Source organism: Macrotis lagotis, chromosome 3 (genome assembly GCF_037893015.1).
Source record: "Macrotis lagotis isolate mMagLag1 chromosome 3, bilby.v1.9.chrom.fasta, whole genome shotgun sequence".
NCBI lineage: Eukaryota > Metazoa > Chordata > Mammalia > Peramelemorphia > Peramelidae > Macrotis > Macrotis lagotis.
The window spans coordinates 268,661,482-268,678,809 of record NC_133660.1 but is presented as its reverse complement, the minus strand read 5'-3'; the positions used below and the strand labels follow the sequence as shown (position 1 = coordinate 268,678,809).

General features: G+C 40.5%; 1 protein-coding gene across 1 annotated transcript in view; it reads right to left on the bottom strand.

Moving 5' to 3' along the window:
* Nucleotides 1-17,328, bottom strand: part of EXT2 (exostosin glycosyltransferase 2) — a 159,439-nt gene that overhangs the window by 85,020 nt on the left and 57,091 nt on the right. The window contains exon 8 of the mRNA XM_074230510.1: nt 743-874. Coding sequence (XP_074086611.1) covers nt 743-874 — 132 coding nt within the window. The remainder of the gene's footprint in view (nt 1-742; nt 875-17,328) is intronic.

Sequence of the window (17,328 nt, the reverse complement as noted above, 5' to 3'; positions counted from 1 at the left end):
TCTGGTTCTTTGGTTAACAGATACTTAGGCTGTTACCAGGTCCATACTTAAATCAAAGTTTTGCTAATTCAATAAGACCAAACCAAATTTGTGATCTACTATCTCATCTCCAATAACTCAGCATTTTTTCCATACTACAATGAGTCACAAGAATGGACTTTAGAGGCCAAATCAACAGTAAGAGCAGTCTATAAAGAACTTCAAAGTTTATAAAAGATTAAGAATATAGCCTTTATAAATGTTGAATGATGGACTAATACTTTGGCTAGGAGCTGGGCTGGATGGCCTCTGAGATGCTATGGGTATATTCATTTCTATTGCTCCCAGAACAGTAATGGACAAATTCAATCCTGGCCTCCAGGCACCTACCCTTCCCTAATGGAAATGACTTCAGACAAGGAGGCAGAGGATCCCTGCATGGGACCAAACTTCTCAGTCATCTACAGAACATCCTTAAGCTTGGGAGTGCTCTGAATTGTGCTTTGATATCCAGTCCAGGCCCATCCTGCTCCCCATCCATGCTCCATTAATTGTTATTCTGGGTCCTTGCTATATATATTAAACCTTATAAACGAATCCTTGAATTTTTTAACTTTTTTCAGAACAATTTGGTCATTTATCAGGCATAAAACTTGAACTTGCCCATCAAATTGTTTTCTTTGAAAAGCTGCAATTGATGTACTTTCAATATTGCCCAGACCCAACAGAGCACTATTTCAGAAGGGTGCCTGAATTTACTTACAATAGCTGGAGGATCATTCCACTCTTCATAAGAGAGGGCAGCATATGGGTAGATCCGATCATTGATGATCTGAAGAGTAGCCAAAGCAATAGATTTCATTGATTGGAAGTAGGCTTCCCAGAACCATCTCGCCTGCAAGAGAAAGTAACCAGGATTGAAAGATCAGAGAAGATGCATCACCCAGCAAGAAGTGACCCATCTTCCTCATTCCTCGCAGCTCCCTTACCCTCCTGTTTGATCCCTCCTAGGTTTATGCACTTGCTACTCAAGCATTCGCTCTGGTTGTGTGTGTGTGTGTGTGTGTGTGTGTGTGTGTGTGCAAGTGCACATGTACAAACGGCGCACGCATTTCACTAGCTTCCTCAACTCTTGTCCTAATATTAGGGCATTTCAACATACTTATTTCCTTTGTTGTTGCTGTTTTCTTGGTTCAGTTGTGCCCAACTTTTCATGAACCCTTCTTTAGGGGGTTTTCTTGGCAGAAATACTGGAGCAGTTTGCCATTTCCTTATCCAACTCCAGAGTCAAATCCTGAAATTTCTCTAGATCCTATGATGTGATCCTTTCCTTTTCTCAGGGAGGGTGATACCTTGGATTTTCCCATTATCCACAAGTGTTTCCCCTTTTTAATCAAAACCTCTGACATTGACCTCGCTGACCCCATGCCACCTCTCCTAAGCCTATTCTTCATCTTCATTATGATCTTAATTCCCTTCACACTTCAGTTCTTTCTGAGTCTTTGTCTTCACTTTGCTCCCTTGCAAATCTTAACTCTGTGTAATTAGCCAGTTTAATTCTACACTGCCATCAAATGTTGAATCCTTTATTCCCTTGTCTGATCATTGTTTCTTCTTTGCCAAACCCCATCTGCCTTCTCCTCTCCAACTCACATGCTGATTAATGGAGCTGGAGGAAGTCACATAACCAATATAAATTCAGGTTCTCCAACTTTAACTGGGCCCTCCTTGCAGGAAGGCTATGCTTTTATTCTTCTCTAATTGACTCCCCATTTCACTCCTTTAGAAACTCTTTCACACCTCTTGTCTTCTCAATTCTTCCATGCATCCCTCTCCTCCTACTCCTTCAGCTAAGAACTACACCTTTTACTTTACTGAGAAAAAAAGGTCATTTACCATGAATTTCTTCTTTCATCTTTCTCTTCAACTCAAAACCTCTCAACTTCTTCTTGCTATTTTCTCCCTTCCCCCAAGTCTCCAACACTGAGATGGCCCTTCTTGTCAAGGTCAACCACTCTCCATGTGCCCTTGATCCAACTTCCTACCTTCTTCTCAAGTAGACTGCCCCTTCAATCATCCTCATCCTCATTCTGACCTTCAATCTGGTTCCTTCCCAACTACTTTCAAAAATGTCCAAATTCCCCCACCCAGTCTTAAAAAAAAAAATCAAACTTGCACTTCCCTATGATCTCCTCAAGCTATTGTCCTGTATTTCTTTCTTTTCTTTCTGAGCAGAACTCCCAGAAGATTTCAACACTATTTTGTAATACTCATTTTCTCTCATCTCTCTCATTCCTGAAACTTTTGCAATCTGGTTTACAACCTCATCCCATAACTAAAACTGTCCTCTCCAAAGTTACCAATTATCTGTGACTCTGACAGATTTTTCTCAGTCTTCATCTTACTTGATATATGGTTGACTACCCTCTCCCCCGGATACTCTCTCCTCTCTAGGTTTTTATGCCACTGCTCTCCTGGTTCTCCTCCTCACTGTCTAGGTGCTTCTTTCTTAATCGTCTTTGCTGGTTCATCATACAAATTACATTCCCTGACTATGAGCAGCTCTTAACCTTCTTGGGGGTTGGACAGAAGCTAGAGCACTAGACCTGGAGTCAACAAGATTCAACTTACTGAGGCCAAATCTGACCTTAGACACTTACGAGCTGTGTGATCCTAGGCAAGTCACTTCACCCTATTTGCCTCAGATCTTCAACTGTAAAATGAACTAGAGAAGGAAATGGCAAACCACTCCAGCATCTTTGCCAGGAAAACCCAAAAATGGGATCACAAGTCAGACATGACTGAAAACAACTAAATTTATATGTGTGTACATATATATGCATATATGTATATTATATATAATATTATATATATTAATATATGATTATATATATATATATATCCCTCTTGTCCTCACTATTCTTTGTCTCCTGGTCACCATATTAGCTACCACGGGTTTAATTACTATCTCCATGTAGATGACTTAGAGATCTATATGTCCACTACAGATTTACTCTGTCCCCTGACATTTAACCTCTTTTCTCCAATAAGTGCCTTCTGGACATTTCAAACTAGTTATCCCAGAGACAACTCAAACACATTTTTCCAGTCCCAAAGATCTGTAACTTTGATCTCATTCCCTCCACATATTCAATTAGCTAACATATGCTGCCACTTTGCCCTTCACAACATCTCTGGCACCTGGTTTTTCTTCCCTCCGCACTCAAACACCATGTTAGTGCAGGCCCTTAGCACTTCTTACCTAGAGTATTGCAACATCCTCCTAAGTGGTGTCTCTGCCTCAAGCCTTTCCTTACTCTAGTCCCTCTGGGTCATGCCCTCCTCCAGGTTGTTGCACAGCCGGCCGGCAGACAACTTGCACTCTCTGCCCTCCGAACTGACCCTTCAAATCGGCTCAGTCCCTGTGGCCTGTCTCTTTCCAGAGCTTGTGGATTTTTCATCAGCTCCATCTTGACTGCTCGCTACCTTCCCAAGGAGGTCAAAGGGGCAGGAAAGCCCCATAAACACAAAAACAGCACCTTGACTGGGGAGCGGCTAATCACATTCTAATATGAATGTGGGAGAGGAGGACGGAAGCCCAGTAAAAACAATGACTATAAAAAGTCTGGAAGACAGGAGGATTTGTTAGGAACTAGTGCAGAACTAAGTGAAGCCTGTCAGAACAATCCACATGATGACTACAGTGATATAAAAGAAATAAATCCAGAAAGCTGTGAGAATGACAGCATGATCAAGCAAAGAATGACTGTAGCAGACTGACAGTTAAAAGTGGTCATATCTAGATGTTATTGGACACAAGCCACCCCACATAGCCAGTATGCTTCTTTGTTTGGCTTAACTATACTTTTTTGTTGTAATGGAGGAACAAATGGTGCCACAGAAAGTGAAAGGTGGGATGTGCTTTAAAGGCAGTTATGGGAAATGACAACAAGGTTTAAAGAACATGAATAAAACATTTATTTAAAAAACATTTTTTTAAAGAACAAATTTGATTAAAAAGATGGGATTCACAATTAAATGAAGAAACCTTGTTTCAGGGAGAAGTCTGAGGTCATCAAAAATACCTCTCAAAGGTAATCCAACTCATTTAATTAAATCTGGATCCAGTTCAGACCAACTCTAAGGGTCATGTATCCAATGCAATTCTGGTGCAGACAATAGGCCTACACTATAACACACATTTATAAATATGTCCACAGCAACCCATTCAAACATGAGACATTTAAGTGAGTCATAGGATATGCTCAATAAAGAATTGTTGCAATGATTATTATTAATGAATATATAAAATAATTCATGCTATTGTATTATTTATCTCACACTTTCATGTCATAAGATTTACAAAATGCTTTCCTCACAACCACTCTGAAACAATACTCCACTCAGACCCTTTCCAAAGGATCAGACATCCTACACTCCAGTCTCATGCTTCATAAAAACAAAATGAACCCAAGCACTGAGAGCTTGTACTTTTTTTTAATCTAAGTTAAAAAGCTTTGGTTAAATGTGCCAAAGTTCTGTGCCCATAGTTAATCCACGGAGGAGCCAGAAACTCTTAGAGTTGGTAGGAAAGAGTGCATGGTAACCAATCCACCCAGAACATTAGCCAAAAGTGCAACTAGAGAATATGGCTTCAAAGTCAAGATGCCTCAAATCATCTGAGCCTGTCCACCTCATCCTCAGTCCTATAGAAAAGGAAACCTGCTTTGCCAAGAATCACAGCTCAAGTGGTTTAGCCTGGGGTTAAGTGAACTTCCCAGATTCAATTGCTTCTGCAGCTCCCCAGCAACAATCTGATATGTCCAGAAGGCATTTTAATTTATAGTTTCTCAAGGACTCCAGGGCAGCAATTTGCCTTATGGCAAAGGAACCTACAAAAAAACATTGTGGCTTTCATCAAGAAGACAGAATCAAATGGTCAGAGTGATTGGTTTTTTCCCTCTAAAATACGGGTCACATTTCTCTCTACCCAATGTCCAGAGAAGGGATTCTTCATTTGTGTTTCTAAGAAGACCCAGGAGGACCAGTGCTCCTCTGCAGTAACCAACAGAATGACTGAGATTTTTATAACTGTTTTTCAGAACTTCTAAACTGGCCCTTTTTTCAGTGCAGGAAGCTATACAAAATCACCAGTGACATGAAGATAATAAAGCACGCAACAATTCAAAGAATATCACAGACATCTTCATCTTTTTGGAATATCAGTTTGGGAACAAAGTGGACATGATCTCTGTCCCTGCTCCTATTTTGTTCAATGACTTGAATGAAAGCAAAGGTAAAATGATCAATTTGGGAATAAAACAAAGCCAAGAATCACTAGCCCAGTGAATGACAGTCAGAATCCAACAAGATGGAACTTAAAATGGAAAAATAAATGCCAAACCCCAAACTTAGAATCAAGGAATCAAGTACACAAGTCAGGATGGGGAAGTGGGGAAGACTGACCCTCTGGCCCTTAAATGGAAGCAGTGCAAACCCTGTAAAAGGTATGCTTCTGGGCTGCTCCTGGTCACCTCAGTTTTATAATCCTGAGTCTAGTTTCAGCCATCATCATTTAAGAAAGACACTGACGAGCAGGCTTAAAGACCAGCAAGGCCCCTCACTCATACCTGCACAGGTGGGAATCACATAGAGCCTGAAGACAAGACTTAGGGGTCTAGAACAGCTTCTGGGAAATGGGTATGTCTGTGAACTGAGAGAGAAAGGGCATAGGGACCAGAGGGCTTCCTGAGTAGTGGCCACAGTACAGATGCTAAGGCTGGATGACTGGACGGGATGTGAAGCATGGTCTGGGTCAACCAGAGATGGGGGGAGGGGGCGGGGGAGAGGGGTATTTGGACTGACTTACCAATCACAGCAACTCAATCCTATAGCAGAGTTGGATGAGCTCACCCCCTGGAGGGGCCTGCAGGTTCTGCCACACTCTTCCAGGTAAGGAGAAGAGAGCAGCAGTGAAGCAGGTGGCAAGGTGCCAGGGGGGACAGCTGGTCGGGTCAAGTGTCACCTTCTACATGAGACCTTCCCTGACTTCCCCAACTGGAAACTCAACCTTCAAATTACTAGATATTTACTTGAATGTATTTCATATTTTCTTTTCTTTCTTTTTTTTAAAGTGTTTGTAAGGCAATGGGGTTAAGTGGCTTGCCCAAGGCCACACAGCTAGGTAATTATTAAGTGTCTGAGGCTGGATTTGGACTCCTGACTCCAGGACTGGTGCTCTATCCACTGCTATTTCATATTTTCTTATCTGTGTTTTTGCTGATAGAACATAAGTTCCTCTTGAAAATAGATTAGGACAGAGACATTCTCTTCTTTTGGTCACTACATAGCACAGAAACTGTATGTGAAATGACAAGGTCCAATCGGTATAGAGACTAAAAAAAAAAACGAATAAGAAAATTTTCCTAGTAAGCATAGCTGTCCAAAGATGGAATGGACAAAGTAGTGAATGCTTTATTTTGAGAGATATTCAAGCAAATTCTGAAGAATCATTTGCTGGGATATTTTAAGAGAGAATTCTGCCTCAAGGATGGCAAGAACTAGAGAACGTGACATACTTCTGAGCTTTTAAATTCTATGATTCTAATGTGGCAAAGAGAATTTAGAATAGTTGTTAAGTTGAACATGCAAAGGATGCCAGAGGAAGAAACATTGTGTACAAAATATGTAAGAGATATTTCTTAACATTTTACAAAGCACCTGTAGTCAGGGAGAATTATTTTGGTTTGAGGAGTTAAGACTCTCCACTAGTCTTTAATAAGTGAACAAACTGTCAACTTAGTTTTTTAGTTTAGAATTCCCCAAAAAATAACCTCATCTTAACAGATTGCAGCCTGTCAGAAGAAGGGATCTGACAGAAAATATAAAAAAAAAAAATTACCAATGTTAATGCTACTCCAAAACTATACAATGAAAAGGTTGGAATAAATAATCTCTCAAATCCTGATAACTTCTAATGTTAACTTGCAGTTCTAAGGTTCCTTCCTGCTCTGATATTCTATGTTCTGGATCAGAGGAGTCAAAACACATGACCAAGGATCAGATTAAAATGTAATTGGAAAATAGTTTACAAAATAAATAAAATTACAATGAAACATAGGTGATATTGCCTGCATGTGGCCCACAGGGATCCTTCAGTACAGATTACTGGCCCCTATTTCTTTGATACACCTGGACTAGAGCACCTCCAGTTCGGACAGGATCTATGTTCAAAGGTCCCTGAAACTTTAACATTGCGTGGTTGTATCACATTCAGTTCTAATAGGCTGTATATGAAGGTCCTTCAGTTCAGATTTGAATAATTTCAACAAATTACCTATTACGTATAAAACACTGTGCTAGATTTAAAACTAGGCTCCAAGAGTTGCTTGGCTAGGGGCAGCTCGATGGTGCAACCCTGGAGTCAGGAGAACCTGAGTTCAAATGTGATCTCAGACACATAATAATTAAGTAGCTGTGTGACCTTAGGCAAGTCAATGAACTGCCTTGCCTTGTAAAAACCAAATTTAAAACAATAAGAGTTGCTTGACTATATATGTCTTTTGCCCTTGCAATGCACTACTTCACCTTTACCCCAAAGGAGCTAGTCAATAAAGTTGGTCATTAAAATTTGTTAAGTGCATACTATATAAACCTCAGGTACTGTGCTAAGTCAAGTGGTTTATTAAGTATATCATGGTACACTCTTTTTATATTATAGTAACTCTTTTTATTATAGCAAAGGACTAGAAATTATGAGGATTCCTAATAATGGGGGAAGTTTTGAACAAAATATAGTATATAAATACAATGCAATACTATCATGCTATAAGTCATGATAAAGAGAAGATCTATATGAACTGAAGCAGAGTTAAATGATTCGAACCAGAATAATTCATATGTCAATAATAACACCGTAAAAAACAAACACCTTTGAAAGACTTAATTACTTTGATCAGCCCTAAATTGCCCAACCACAATTCCAGAGGACTAATGAAGAATGCTAGCTCCCACTTACAGAAAAGTGATAAAAATAGAATTTAAAATGAGAGATACATAGCTGAACATAGTCAAGGTGAGAATTTGGTTTGCTTAATTATTATTTTTTCATGACAAAGATTTGATTTCCTTTTTGTTTTCTCAGTGGGAGGTAAAAAGAAAAAGGTAAAGCACTAAATTCCTGCCAAAACTTTTCTTAATAGAGAACTGGAATCTGAAGAGCTCTTCTTGGTTTGGACTCCACAAAATACCATGCCCCTGGTCCTCCACCCCTACATCTTTTTGTGTGTCATCCTCCCTCATTAGATCATCAGCTCCTTCAGAGTAAGAACTGGCTTTCTTTTTTCTCATTTATATCCCCAGCGTTTTGGACAGGGTTGGGCATAGTCTCCAACTGACTTTCAGAAATCTCAATCTGGATATTCAGGAGATTAATATATTAAACTCAATATATCCAAAACAAATTCACTTATTTTCCCCCCAAAACACCTCCTCCTCCTCCCTTCCCTGTTGGTGTAGACAGAGGTCCCCTAGACTTATAACCCAAGAGTCATGCTAGACTCACTATCTCTCAACCTCCCCTCTTTTTACCCCCCCCCCATATCCAAGTTACCTCCAAGGCCTGTTGATTTCACCTTTGCACCATCATTGCAATGCACCCCTTCCTCTCCTCTGGTCCTGGTCACAGTCACTTCAGGTCTGGACTGCTGCAATAGTTTCTCAAGTCTCTTCCCTACTCCAATTAATCCTCCATTGAGCCACTAGTGTGCTCTTCTAAAGAGAAGGTCCAATCCTGTCACCCCTCATGCCACACGTACTCAATAAATTCTGTAGCTCCCAGTGCCTCTAAGATCAGACGCATGATGCTCTTCATCGCTTTGCCCCCATGCCTCTCCCATAGTGCTATTTGACTCTGTGATCCTGGCCTCCCTCTTGGCTGTTCTATAAACCAGACTCTCCATCTCTCAGCTCCCTCCTCAGCCAAGTATTCTAACCTAGCCTGGCTTCCCTGAAGCCCCAACTAAAACCCCACTTTAAAAAAAAAATTTATGTAAGGAAATGGGATTAAGTGACTTGCCCAAGGTCACACAGTTAGGCAATTATTAGGTGTCTGAGGTAGGACTTGAACTCAGGTCCTCCTGACTCCAGGGCTTCCTACTTGAACTCAGGTCCTCCTGACTCCAGGGCTTCCTAAGAAAGTGTTTCCAACTTCACTGCCTTCCCTCTGTTAAGTGCCTGTACAAAGTTTCTTTGTACATATGTGTGCACATTGTCTCCCCCCATTAGACTGTACCTACAAGCATTTATTGTAAATTGAATAATTCAACTGAAAACAAATTTTTGTTCATTAAAATTTTTTTTCTCAAAAAGACACTGTGGAAGGTGCTGGAGATACAGCCCTCAAGAAACTCACATTCTATTGATGAAAATAATATGTTCATAGATAAAGGCAAAGTCACCTAAAAGAGTTCAAACAAGGATCTTAAGAGTCATAGACTTAGGGGCAGCTAGGTGGCGCAGTGGATAAAGCACCAGCCCTGGAGTCAGGAGTACCTGGGTTCAAATCTGGTCTCAGACACTTAATAATTACCTAGCTGTGTGGCCTTGGGCAAGCCACTTAACCCCATTTGCCTTGCAAAAAAAAAAAACCTAATCAAAAAAGTCATAGACTTAGAGGTGCAAGGTGTCTTATTGGTCATCAAATGCAGTGACTCCCATGGAGTGACATTAAGTGGAAGACCTGGGATATAAACAGAGGTCCTCTGACACCAATTAATCAATGACTTAATCATCAATAAACAAGATACATATCAGGTTTTAATAATACATAGCTCAACTTTTCTTCTATTTTAAATATCTTTGATTTTGTTCTAGTATTTCTTGGGGTCTGATGAAACTGATGATTTCTGTTTGGTCTATCCTAATTTTTCAATTTTAATTTTCTAATTCATTATTTGGATAAGGCTTTCCACCTTATCTAAGCTATTCATTCCCTTTTCAATCTTTTCCTCTAAAGCCCTTATTCCATATACAATTGTATTTTTTTTAATTCTTGGTTCATTCCTTTTTTTAATGTCTGCTTCAATTTTACTTAATAAGACCTGACAAAATGTGTCATTACCGCAAAGTTGTCACAAAATATCCAATCTAATCATGTAAGTCTTGAAACTTGAAACCTATAATGGCTGTCAGCAGCTAGGCACTTTTACTTTGAATGAAAATTTAAGTTTGTTTTAAAGCATTTAGAAAAGGATTGTTATAGCTATTCCCCATCTTCAAATCTAGTCTCATCTTTGGCTGTCCATGTGGCTCAACACCCAACCACATAGTATTACGGGTGAAGAATAAAACACTGCTGAGGCAAGGGCATTTTCACTGGTGGAGCTCTGGGATGGACTGGGCGAGGCTCATTACCCCCTTCAACCACCCCACTTTGAGGGCCTTCCTCTTGCTATATTCTTTCCAGGTACTTGTGATGTCCTTGTGACCAAGTCCTTTATTTCTCTGGGTCTCTGCTACTGGACTGATCTCTTGGTTGTATCTTGACCCAAAAAATTTCTTCATATGCTCTTGGAAAGGGCCATGTCCTCCTAGGATCTGTTTCTTGGACTCTGCTCTGGATTCTACCACCCCTAGGAGCATCTACATTCAGAGTGCTAAATGATCTCAGTGGACTCGAGGGTGAGGAGGTCAACTCTAACTTTCAATATTAACCTACAGTTCCCTCCAATGGTAGACAGTATCCCTTTTTTTGCTAGCTTTGCCAGTGAGATGAGTACAATGTGGAACCTTTCTATATTTAATTAGACAACCAGTCTCTTTAGTTGGCATTTTTCTAATTATTAGGAACTTGGAATTTTTTTTATGTGGTTATAAATAGCTTGGATTTCTTCCATTGAGAACCACTTATTCATATCCTTAACCATTTATCAACTGGAAAATGGCTCTGGCTTTTGGTATCACAAAATTAAATCAGTTTATTATACATCTTGGAAATGAGACCTTTAGGTGAGAAACTTGCAATGGAGTCCCCCCCCCCCCCCCAGTTAACTGTTTATTCCTTCAAATCTTAACTTTTTTTTTGGATTTGTTTGTAGAAAACTTTTTTTAACTTTATATAATCAAAACTCTCCCTTTTATCTTCAGTGAGCTCTCTATCCCTTATTTGGCCATGATTTTTCTTATCCTTGGATCTGAAAGAGTTGCTTTCTCATTCCTCTAGTGGCAGCTAGAGGCATAGTGGAAAGAATATTGAACTGGAGTCAGGAAGACCCAAGTTCAACTCCTGCCTCAGACATCTACACTAGCTAACAATGTGACCTTAAACAAGTTAGATAACTAGGTAACTACACTAGGTAAATCTAAGTTGGGTTGTCAGTTAAGTCATCACATATATAACCAATAGATCTCTTGCCTTCTCAGTGGGTGTAGGAGAGGCAGGAGGGAGAAAGAAAGTTTGAATCTTAAATTTTTTTTAAATGAATGTTAAAATTGTTTACATGTAATTGAGAAATATTTAATGAAATAAAAATAACAAAAAAAAGAAAAGAGTGAAGTCAGTCTTAACCTCTGTCTGTTCCATTTTCCTCATCTGTAAAATGGAAACAATATAACATACCTTCTAGGGTTATGAAGATAAAATGAACAACTATTTGTGAAGCACTTTGTAAACCTTATTTGGTCATATGTCCAGCTGAAGTTTAACTGGCATATGGTGTAAGGAGGTTATGGGTCTAACACCTACACTGCAATGGGGTTCTAGTTGGGCTCCCCACCACAAGTCTTCTTCCTCTTGAATCTCAGTTGCTCCCAAGGGGCTCCCTGTTACTGCCAGTATCACAGATAAGATCGTCTGATAGCACTGATGGTTCCTCTCCAGTTTCCTTTCCTCCCTTCCACACACTCCCTCAAACATGAGACTTCACCCCCCCTACCTCTGGACCCTTGTCTCAGTGGTCCCCATGCAGGGGATACCATGCTTCCCCCAGCCTGGTCTCTTAACTCCCCAGTTCCCTTCAAGACTCAACTCAATCTTCCCTTCTGCAGCCACTCCTGTTTTAGGGGTACCTAGGTAGAACAGTGAGCAGAGCAGAGGGCCTAGAGTTAGGAAAATCTGAATTCAAATGCAACCTCAGATACCTCTGTGCTATGTGACCTTGAATGAGTCACTTCACTTTTGTCTACCTCAGTTTCCAAAACTGCAAAGTGGAAATAATAAAAATAATGGCCCCTCCCTCCTAAAGTTGTAGAGAAGATCAAATGAAATCAAATTTGTAAAGTGTTTAGTGCAGTATATAGCATGCTAGATAAATGCTAGTTGCATCATCATCATCATCATCATCATCATACCTGTTTTAGAGCAGCTAAGGGGCGTTCAGTGCTCGGAACACCAGGCCTAGAAAACTAATTCTCCTAAGTTCAAATTCAGTTGCAGACACTTCCTTGCTGTGTGACCCTGAGCAAGTCACCTAACCCTGCTTGCCTCAGTTTCCTCATCTGAAAAATAAGCTGGAGAAGAAAATCACAAATCATTTCAGAATCTCTGCCAAGACCCCAAATGAGTCAGAGACGACAAACTACTCAACAACTGCAACAACCAGTTCTCCCCATCTACCGATCTCTATGTCCTATCTTTCCCATTAGAATATCAGATCCTAGGGATGGCTAGGTGGGGCAGTGGATAGAGCACTGGCCCTGGAGTCAGGAGGACCTGAGTTCAAATCTGGCCTCAGACACTTAATATTTACCTAGCTGTGTGGCCTTGGGCAAGCCACTTAACCCCATTGCCTTGCAAAAACTTAAAAAAAAAATCAGATCCTTAAACAGTCAGAAACTGTTTTGTCTTTATTAATAACGAGTAACTAATGACTTAACAGAAATCCTCTGCAGGCCAGAGGCTTGGTCTGGAGGCAGGCAGCCTGCCTGCACATCTCATAGGGTCATCACTTACTATAGGTGGGAATGAGGGTTGATTCCCCCAATCTAAGAGCCCCTCCACAGAGGCCCCAAGCCAGGCCAGTATATTTCTGGCAGTCATCACCCCCTTTATGAGCCTCCTCTTAGGGTTCTGCTCTTCTCCAGGGGCAGCAGCAAGCCTGGATGTAAGGGACCTGCTCCAGTCAGCAAAGATTCTATTTTAAGCCCCACAGCCCCAGGAGAACAGCTGAAGACCATTTTAAAATGCAAGCAATGCCTTTGACAGTATCAAATAGATCATACTTTAATGGGATTTTCATTCCTTCCCTAGAGAACTCATATTCAGTCTAATGAGCTCTTCAGATAGTTAATCTCTATCTTAGGATGCTATCTCCAAGGAGTTCATGACTTTAGTCCACTTTTCTCACCTTTTCATTTATTTTTTTTTAAAGCAAAACTTACCAGTCTCTTCCTTACAACTGCAAAGGTACAAAATACATGCATATATATATATATATATATATATATGTATATATATACATATATATACACACACACACACACAAAATACATGCATATATATATACACATACATATATATACAAATATTTATATATAAGACATACATATATGGACACACACAAACATACATGCATGCATGCATACATATGTATATCAAATACAGAATAATAGAACCCTAAAGCTGAAGGAATCTTAGAAATTAATTTAATTCAGTGATTCTCAAAAGATGGTCTAAAGTTCCAGTGGTTCCCGAGGCCTTTTCAAGAGATTTGTGAGACCAAAAATGTTTTTATACTAATACTGACATTTTCATTTCTAATATGGTAAATATCAATAGATCTAAGCCACATTCAAAAAGCTTTTTCTGGGAAGTGTTCCTTAATCATTTTCAAGAGTGTAAAAGGATCCCCAGACCAGTTTGAAAACTACCAATTTAGTCCAATGTCCTCATTGAACAGTTTCTCCAGAGGCCCAGAAAAGGGAAATGATGGCCTCATCACTGCTTACAGATGAGATTAAGAGGCTCAATGGGAAAAGAGGCCAAAGAGCAAGGGTTCCTATGCCTATACCTTCAAAGAGATGGAAGGTTTTATGGACTGCAGTGTCAAAGGTAGGTCAGCTTGTAGAGTTGGCAGGATATTGGACCTTTACGATCCTGAGAAGGCAGGACCACCAGATTCACATTGGAAAATCTGTTCGTTCCAGGCACTCTGTCACTTGGCAGGACTTTAATTATTCATTTAAACAGGCTTTGTCCTCACCTGTCCTACTTCTGGCCTCCAGTCTGCTCTTTTGATCCCAATGTTCCTTTTAAACAGCATTAATCAACAAGTAGCAAAGAACTTTGGAGGCCGTCTAATCCAAACCCGTCATTTCCAGAGAAGATTCATGATTTGGTTCAAGTTCATACGGATAGTAAATAGGTGATGAGAGAAACAGGATTTGAACCCAAGTTGAGAAACAGGATTTTGAACCCAAATTCACTATCTCCTAATTTGTGCTCTTCTCAATGAAAGACTAGCATCAAAGGGATCACTTCAGATTTCAGTCACCATATGCCATTGTCTTGCAAATAAGACAGTCAACAAGTGTTGATTAAGAATTTGCTATGTGGGGTGGCTAGGTGGTGCAGTGGATAGAGCTCTGGCTCTGTAGTCTGGACTACCTGAGTTCAAATCTGGCCTCAGACACTTAATAACCTAGCTGCGTGGTCTTGGGCAAGCCACTTAACCCCATTTGCCTTGCAAAAAAAAAACCTAAAAAAAAAAGAATTTGCTATGTTAGGGCACTGTGTGAAGTGCTGGAGATAAGAAGAAAGGAAAGACAACCCCTGCCTTCGAGGAGATGCCATTTACTTGGGGAAGACAACAACTAAATCCATACAAGATCTATTATAAAGTAGATGGAGTGCAATCAGTAGCATTTGGGAGGAGCTGGGAAAGTCCCCTCCCCTGCAGAAGATGGGATTTGAGCTGAGACTTGAAGGAAACCAGGGGAGCTAAGAAGTTAGACCTAAGAGGATATGGGCAAAGGTATTAAGACAAAGATGGAGTATCATCTCTGATCACTGTGTCATGTGATCAAAAAATGTGGGGAGGGAAGGAAAGTGTCAGCAAATGGGACAAAAGAAATGCTGGCATACCTAGAGCTTTGATTCCTCTCAGCTTTGCTCTCCCAAATCTCCAGATCCCATGGGAAGCCCCAGTGGACAAGCTTCTCATAATGATCACACTATCAGCATCCACCTTCCTTTCCCCACAACCAAATCATTCTCAGTGAGGAGCCCTACTTTACAAAGGGGCCTGCACAAGACAATTTCTCCTTCCCATGGTCATATTTCCAGTGGTTTTAGACTTACTTGTCTCACCAGAGTCACTATAAAGTTAAAAAAATAAGGAACCATTTCTCAAACAATGCTCCTAAGGATAACTAGAGAATTCAGAGGTCCATATGCAGGAAGCTCACCCTTTAACTACAAAAAAGCCCCTTCTACTCAAATACAATCTTGGTCTTCATTCACAGAGTTTGGGAGAAGAAAAGAAAAAAAGAGTTATATGGAATTTAAATGGAAAGAATTCCTTTTCCTCCCCAAAAATATTCCAAGTGTAAACTCTTAAATAAGCCCAAAACTCAATAGCAAGAACCAGGGGAAAAAGCAGTCAATTGATGATGATAATAAGACCTCCCACTTCCTAGTGCTTTACCCAGCACTATAGACTGATGGAGAATTTTTTTCCCTATGAAGTTTGTGGTACAAGAATTATTATGTCCAGTTTTCACATGAGAAAACTGAGGCTCTATGAGTAACTTACCCAAAGCCATGAAGAGAATAAGTCCCCAAGCTAGGCTCTGAACCTGGGTCTCTGGACTCCACACCCAACATTCATTCCTTTACAACACTTCACATCTTCAAAAACAGGACAATACCTGAAAGTTTCCATTTGGAGGTGATGTTTTCCTTTGAAATAAAAACACCATGGGCTAATGGCTCTTTACAGGCTCTTTACAAGCTCACACAGCATCAAATTACATGGTTCATTCATAGAAAGACTTTTAAAACCTAGTGTTAATGTTGGAAAATAGAGATTAGATCGATGGACGTCTTCCATGCCTGGAGCTGGAAACCCAAGCACAGGAGAAGGAGAGGGCAACAAATGGAGCTACTGTATGGCCCTGGGAGAGCCCACAGTTTCTCCTGGTTTGGAGAAGATGAAAATTCAGCAAATCAGTAGCTAAACATGACATACTTGCTGGGGGAAGACCAAGGGAGAGTAGAGTGCACTCAGACACTTTCAGGTCAGGAGGCCCCCACAAAACGGCTTCCCCTTCAGGAAATGTGAATGACCAGTCAGATGCCTGCTTCTGGCCTCTGGCTACCCCTCCAGAGGCTTTGGGGTATGGGGCCTTCCACTTCCAAGTGAGTATGCCAATGAGACCAATGCGAGCTTCAAGGACGTGTTCCTCTTTTTCTTGGGCCTAGGCTCTCTACTCCATGGCAATACCACCATGTAGACATCAGAGTATTCAGTGAAAAGGACATGGATGAACCAGGACCCAAGGCATGCCACCAGGGCACTGCCACAATGGTTTGGATAAGGCTAACCCAAGGAGATATCAGAGAACTTGCTGGGCACCCTACCCTTCTCAAGAGTGAGATGCTAGAGAATTGCCAAATCTGTAACCGCTACTAGCTCATGCTGCTTGTACCCCCGGATTGCTGGAATGCAACATGAATCTACCTACTCTTCACTGTGAAGAAATCTGCTATGGTTTCAAGGTAAATAAAAAAAGGCACACTGAGAGCAATCCAAGTTTACACACTAAGGCTCAGTGGCAAAAAGAAGAATGAAAAAGACAGGCTTATTCTACTGCCTCTGATGAGTATAAACACTACTCTAAAGGGCTTCCTCAACTCGTCTGGTACTCAGCTCACAATTCCCTTAATAGGATTGTTCTATATAGGGCTTCATGATGTGAAAATCAATGGCTTAGCTGCCTGGCCTCCGAGATGAAAGGGACTACAAAATTAAAGCTAAACCCTATCCCAAAGGGTCCAAAAATATAAAACTGTATCCTCAACCACCCCTCCAACATACACAAACCTCCAGACCCCAAAGCTGACAACAGATTTGGAATATGAAAACAATGCTGGCTTTTAAAAAAAGTCTATAAAAGCCACCGTTCTTTCCCAGGCCCAGCTCATTAGCAAGTAATGTAAATATTATGGCCAGCTGTTAAAGGAGTGTGGTATTAGTAAACTTGGGTTAAATGGACTAATAAAGGGAAAACAACTTTCTTAGAGATTATTTTCATGTTTTACAGAAGATCAACTTAAAAGCCTCTGTCTGCTAAAGTTTTGGGGGGTTGTTTTTTTTTTCCTGAAAAGCTTGCAGCCTGGTTTTTTACCAAGGA